The sequence below is a fragment of the Poecilia reticulata genome, linkage group LG19, assembly GCF_000633615.1.
Source record: "Poecilia reticulata strain Guanapo linkage group LG19, Guppy_female_1.0+MT, whole genome shotgun sequence".
Taxonomy (NCBI): Eukaryota; Metazoa; Chordata; class Actinopteri; order Cyprinodontiformes; family Poeciliidae; genus Poecilia; species Poecilia reticulata.
The window spans coordinates 26,551,007-26,557,783 of record NC_024349.1 but is presented as its reverse complement, the minus strand read 5'-3'; the positions used below and the strand labels follow the sequence as shown (position 1 = coordinate 26,557,783).

Genomic DNA, 6,777 nt, shown 5'->3' with positions numbered 1-6,777 from the left:
GATTAGGTAATGCATTCAGCAAGTACTTTTACTTTTAATACTCAAGTATTTTTAAAAGCCAGGACTTTTTTTACTTTTACTTAAGTAAAATGTTAATGTGGTACTTTGACTTTTATTTGAGTACATTTTTGACTGTGTATTTGTACTTTTACTTAAGTAAATTTTTTGAGTACTTTCTCCACCACTGGCTAAAACCATCAGAATTTCCTGACAGTACGATATGAGTAGGCCTGTCACAGTAACAAATTTTGCTGGACAATAAATTGACCCAGTATTATTGTGATGAATGATAATATTGTTGTTTTGAGACAATTTTCAAGTAATATGATGGCAGTGGCATAACAACCCAATAAAACATTCTCAAAGATCAATAAACTTTAAATTCTACTGAACGTTTAACATTGGAAATGGAAGACACGTTAAATATCCAAATAATAATAAAAAAAATTTAAAAAGTCTCAGTAAACAAAATTGTCCTTCAAAAAGGGACTGGTTAAGACCAATGCTGGCTCCTCCTGGCTGATTGGTTGTTTCTAACCAGGAGTGATGCATTTCTTCACACAGCAACAGCAGCTCAGGGAGGAGGTGGAGAAGATTGATCTTTTCAAAGATTATCTGTCTCATATTATACTGTCATGATATGGTGACAGTTTTAACAAATATGGGAAAGCATTTTTTGTAAAAGTTACACAACATTGGAAGGCTGACATCTTAGATAAAAATATCCAGCAAAGAACATATGGAAAGAACCAACAAATCAGATGGGGGAAAAAATACTAATAGAAACAACTTTACAGCCACAAGGCATTGACAGATCAGATGCCAAGAACCAAAAGAGAACATACAGCAATAACAAACAAAACAAAATTACAGCAAAAATGACAGCAAGAACAGAAAGAGCCAAAGATCACACTCACCACCTCAGGTCCAGAGTCCTTTAACCCATGATTCCATCTCCAGAAAATGTCACAAATTTAGAGGGAACCTCCATTATCACTAAAATCTAAGGGTTTTAACCCATTTTGATCATTTTATTGCAGACCTATCCAGTCATGCTGAAACCAAACCTGCATATCTGTCTTTAGAAATTCTCGTCTCTGAACTCAATACTCTCTCAGGTTCAACATGATCTTAAACCTACCTCACAGCTGCAGTCACATGACACAGGTAAATAGTAGGCAAATGAATGAGCTCTGACCTTTGGGAGGCTGCAGCAGTTTGGAGTTCTGGAACAGGTGTCTCTTCTGAACAGGCAGGATCACAGTCTCCTTCAGCTCAGTGATGACCTCGTCCAGACCAGCGATATCTCTCCAGGTGATCTATCAGAGGTCAGAGATTAGACACAGTCTTGACTCTCCATCATCAACTCTTACGAGGAGAAACTACCTGCATGCTCAATGGGTCCACCAGATGAGCAGCAATACTCATCTCGTACTCCGACAGCTTGACGTTCTTCACTCCAATCTGACGCATCAACTTCTCAGCCTGTTGACAACAAATCAGAAAATTCATGAACAGCCACAAAGCTGTGAATAACAAGGCTGCCACACCCTCACCTGCTTCTGAGCCTCCACTTTCTGCTTTCGAGTTGGGTCAATAGCGTCCACCATCCACTTGATGGTGAAGTAGGTTACAGCTCCAAATATGGTGAGTCGGAAGAGCAGACCAATTACCTCGTTCCTCCCCAAAGGACGGGCAATGTTATCAGCTGGAATCTCTTTCAGAACCATGGTCACTCTCTGAAACACACACACACCAGGCTGTACGCAATGTTACTTAGTTATACTTAGTTGAGACAGGAGAACAAGAATTCACTAGAAAATTTCTGAAGTTTAAGTGGGGCCTGCCAACGTGTGCCTGTCAGTTGGAACCCAGCAATCTGATGCTAAACATTAGCATCAATCAATTTAGCTAAATATGTAAAGCATGTGGAGAATCACAAGCATGTTGACTAACATGGACCTACTCCATTCAATATGTTAAACATAGTGTATGAGCTAAAATTTGCCAAAATGCTATGTTGGCATAAATGCTGTCAGTGGAATGTGGGATATCACTAGCATGATGTCTTTTTTTGACTTGCTCCATTCCGTGTGCTAAACATAGCTAATAAATAAATAGCTCAAATGCTTATTTTAGAGGGAAGGCAGGCTAATGCTAATGCACAAACCTAAAGGGTAGCAGTGAAATGCTAATGTTTTTGCTAGTGTTATTGCACTGCCTTGTAACCTGTGAGAAAGAAATAGTTAAAATACTTATTTTATGGAAAGAGCTAATATTAGTGCTCTGAAGCACCTTGACAGAAAACAGTCAGCCCTAGAGCAATTCTGATAACATTTTATGGAAGCAGGCATTCGGTGTGATGTCATGACCATATTACATATCAGTGGAGCAATATTTGTGGACGTGAAGGGGCTTGTTAAAAAATGTTTTGGGGTCAGAAATTCACTCCGTTTCTCACTCTAGTGGAGCAGCAGTTATTTTCAGTTAAAAATTTTTTTTAACTTTGGTGCGCTAGAGACAGCTGTGAAAAAAACGTAAATCGTTTCTAAGTACTGTCTTCACCTCTGAACAGAGCACGGACGTATACAAAGTGAAAGTTGAATTCTATGTGAATCCATGACCACACATAAATTCCAAAAAAATTGTGTTTTTGCTTGTTTGTTAACCTCACTCCATTGATTTGTATGGGATTTTGTGACATCACTTTCGCGAATTATGTCGCCTTGGTAACTCAAATTTCCCTTAAAAGTAATAGCTCCCTTCTCGAGATCGAGCCGCACGTTTTGATACCTATTGTGTGGGGGTGCACGTAGTGGCTGTACGAGACGCATTAACGTGACAGAATAAAAATGAATGAATGAATGAATGAATGAATGAATGTTCGAAAATGACAGTAAATCCAGCCCGCACTCACGTGAGCCACGACACAAGACATTACGGCACAGTAATTTACAGCTCCTTTCAGAGTAAAAGCAAATATTCGGTTCATGTTTGGTCTAGTGCAAGTAGGCCTGTCGCGATAAACAAATCAATTAATCGCACAATAAATTACCTATCGACCTCATTTTAATTATCTGCTTTATTGTCTCTTTCTGCTTTTTTTCTTTCTGTTGACACTGAATGAAAAAAGGTTCAACTCCGGTGCTCTCCATTGACCCTCCCTTCCTCCTTTCCTTTGTGTAATGTCCAGCGCACACTACACGAGTTGTCGGCCCATTTTCAAAACCTGAGACCACCACACAGTGGCGGAACTACACATAATTCATGTGGATGTGTTACGTGTTCTTTTGAAAATAAAGTGCATCCATCTATGGCAGGAAATCGCATGCATTATTATGTCATTTCCATTAAATCAGTGTCAAAAGGTCTTGAAACAATATTATCGTTTACGAGAATTTTTATAGACAATTAATCGCTCAGCAAAATTTGTTATTGCGGCAGGCCTAACTGCAAGTAGATTTCCAGCGGTTTCAAGTTTAGACTTTGTATTTATGCAGTTGAAAAAAGAAATTATCGGAAATAATTGGGGATATTAAGCAATGCTGAAAAACTGTTTCCAGTGACTTCTCTCACTTCTGGGTGGCAGAGGGACACCTCTGGAACAAAACCAGTAAATCTCAACCTGATCTGATGTTTAATTTCAAAATAAAAGCCTCTTAAAAGGCAACTGTGGCTCTGTGGGAAGAGTAGTCGTCTTGAGATCGGAAGGTTGTAGGTTCGATTCCAGATTCCTCCTGCCACATGTTGATGTGCCCTTGGGCAAGGCACTTAACTCCAAATTGCCTACTGATCTGCGTATCGGTGTATAAATGTGTGAGCGTTTGAGTGCGAATGGGTGAATGTGACTCTAGTGTAAAGTGCTATACAAGTTCAGTGCATTTAAAAGAGTACATTTTTACCCCCCTTTCCCCCCAGGTTGCCATGCTTATTGCTTAAAACCTCTTTGTTTCCTGTGACTTCTCCCACTTCTCGGTGACAGAGGGATGCCTCTGGAACACAACCAGCAAATGTCAACCACAACTGATGTATAATTTCAAAAATAATAGTCTATTTAAATAAGACGTTTTTATTACCCCCCCCCCCCCTCCCTTAGTTGCTGTGCTTTTATTTTGAAATTAAACATCAGATTGGGTTGACACTTGCTGGTTGTGTTTTAGAGGTGTCCCTCTGATACGCAGAAGTGAGATAAGTCTCTGCCATGCAGAAGTGAGAGAAGTCACTGGAAACAGAGTTTTTCAGCAATAAGCACAGCAACTTAGGGGGAATAAAATGAAAACGTCTTATTTTAAAAGGCTTTTATTTTGAATTTCATGAGATCGGGTTGCGCTTTTATTGTGAAAGCCGCACGTAAATGGGAGTACCATAACAACATTCGCTCTTCCATGCATTGCATATGAGGCAGAGGCTGCTCTCTCTATGCATGGTTATGGCAGGCCCCAATTAGATTCGTGTCCCCTGCTACAGGAGAACCTGTGGAAATGTTTTGTGAAATAAAGCAGATGCCCCTGATTAACAGATGAAGTCTTTAATCTGAGATTTTTAAACTAATCTCTGAGCTCCGGTCTCAGAAGACAGCTCTCAATGTCAAAATTAACAAGTGTTAAATCTGAAAGTTCATGTTCATGATCTGGAGAGAATGTCGGTTCTCTGAATTAAAAACAGATCGTTGACGGATGTTCTGATCTGGTGGCGGTCTCGGCTGGAAGATCATGTCCCTGTGGGGTTGTGCTACCTTAAATTGACACAAGCTTAAAAGGAATCTGGCATGATGTTAAGTCCGTGATCACAAAGGAAGTTTTACCAGCTCAAATAGAGTTAGTCTTTATGCCGTCTTGGCCTCCAGGTATAACGAAACTGGAAGTGACCTGAAGCTAACTCGTATTAGCAAGGGTTGACCTTCGCTCACGCCGGCAACAATATGTAAGGAACCATGAACCAATCCCCACAACGGACCAGCAGTAGTTCGGCTTGACCCAGGGGAACACAAAACCAGACAAAGCTGCTATCAGCATTAAAGAACTCACCTTATCCCAGGAGGACCGGCTTCCGTGTGTCTGAGAGCAAAGTGCAGAATCTTCTTCTTATTATTATTCTTTTGTATGACTCCAAAAGTTGGCAAGCAACGTATTGATGTGCATTACCGCCATCTACTGGAGGGGAGTGTGGACCGGGATGGAAAATGTATATTGCCGCACACTAAAACAACCAAAAATAAATATCGACACAATTAGGAAATAAAGGATTAACTAGTGATAGAGGAACTATTTGACTGATATTATGTGAGATAAATCAAAGTCTTTTTTTATGTTTTCTATAACCCAGCCAAAAGAATTTAATTCGTTTTTTCCCCAACTAGGTTTTAAAATCTCTTAACATGGATGATTTCCATTGTGACACCAATAAGCTGAAGTTAACTGAGGTGGTACCTCTCCCATTTCTAGAAAAGCTGATGTTGGAATTGTTCTGATGGCACCTGTACATAACCACAAGGCTTCATGCTGAATATTGAAAATATAATTTTTTTGAGTAATGTTGCTGATGCTGATCCAAAAGCTATATTGCCATAATCAAATACAGCGTGTATTGCATTCAATGCTTTCTTCAGCACTCTCAACTTTCTTACACTTATTCTCTATTTTTTTAATATAAACTTTCCAAGTAAGTTTTTCATCCATCCATTCATCCATTTTCTGTACACTCTTGTCCCTGTCGGGGTTGGCAGGGTTGCTGGTGCCCATCTCCAGTTAACGTTTCGGGCGAGAGGCGAGGTACACCCTGGACACGTCGCCAGTCCATCGCAGGGCAACACAGAGACAGACAGGACAAACAACCATGCACACACACACACACATAGGGAGAATTTAGAGTTTTCATCCAGCCATAAACTGCTACATTTAAATTTACCCTCTTTAAATCATGATTATATTTTTGCAATTTTAGATTTTCAGACACGTTCTCCCTTGTAAAAAAAAAATAGAGTCTTTATTTTGTCTATAGAAATTTTGAAACCCATTTAAAGGACCAGTCTTCTATTTTACCCCTCTTCCAAATTGTTCCATCATCAGCAAATAAAGAAAAGCCCATTCCACTCAAACATATCATTAATCATAATAGAAAAAAACATGGACTCACTGTACTTCCCTGAGGTGTATCATTTTCAACAAAAACATTTTCTGAAAAATGTTGGCTTATTCTTACGTGTATTGATCTATCTTGTAAAAAATCTTTTATCCAATAAAAGATTGATCAACTAGTTCACATCGTTTTTAATTTTATTAAAAATCCTTCCTTCCACATCATAAGCTTTCTCTATATGAAGAATACAGCCACCACACTCTCCTTATTAACTTGCCTTTTTCTGATTTTATGGTCTAAACATAGAATAGGATCCATAGAACTTCTACCTTTTCTAAATCCACTTAGACATGTTAATATCCCCTCTTCTCAACAAAGTAGTTCAAAATTTTATTTGTCATTTTCTCCATTTTACATACAGTGGTGTGAAAAAGTGTTTGCCCCCTTCCTTATTTCCTGTTTTTTTGCATGTTTGTCACACTTAAGTGTTTCAGAACATCAAACCAATTTAAACAATAGTCAAGGACAACACAAGTAAACACAAAATGCAATTTGTAAATGAAGGTGTTTATTATTAAAGGAGAAAAAAAATCCAAACCATCATAGCCCTGTGTGAAAAAGTGATTGCCCCCGAAACCTAATAACTGGTTGGGCCACCCTTAGCAGCAACAACTGCAACCAATCATTTGCGATAACTTG

The 6,777-nt window shown here is 39.0% G+C and overlaps 1 protein-coding gene across 3 annotated transcripts in view; it reads right to left on the bottom strand.

The window, feature by feature from the left end:
• Positions 1-5,124, bottom strand: part of atad1b (ATPase family AAA domain containing 1b) — an 11,102-nt gene extending 5,978 nt beyond the window's left edge. Inside the window, exons 1-4 of one of the 3 annotated variants that reach the window (XM_008438082.2) lie at positions 5,028-5,124; positions 1,557-1,760; positions 1,387-1,485; positions 1,199-1,319 (exon numbers count right to left, since the gene is read on the bottom strand). In XM_008438082.2, coding sequence (XP_008436304.1) covers positions 1,199-1,319; positions 1,387-1,485; positions 1,557-1,730 — 394 coding nt within the window. In that variant the 5' untranslated portion in view covers positions 1,731-1,760; positions 5,028-5,124. Of the gene's footprint in view, positions 1-1,198; positions 1,320-1,386; positions 1,486-1,556; positions 3,084-5,027 lie in introns of those variants that run through there. The other 2 variants (XM_017301731.1, XM_017301730.1) reach the window with 2 other exon arrangements.
• Between the last annotated feature and the right edge of the window lie 1,653 nt (positions 5,125-6,777).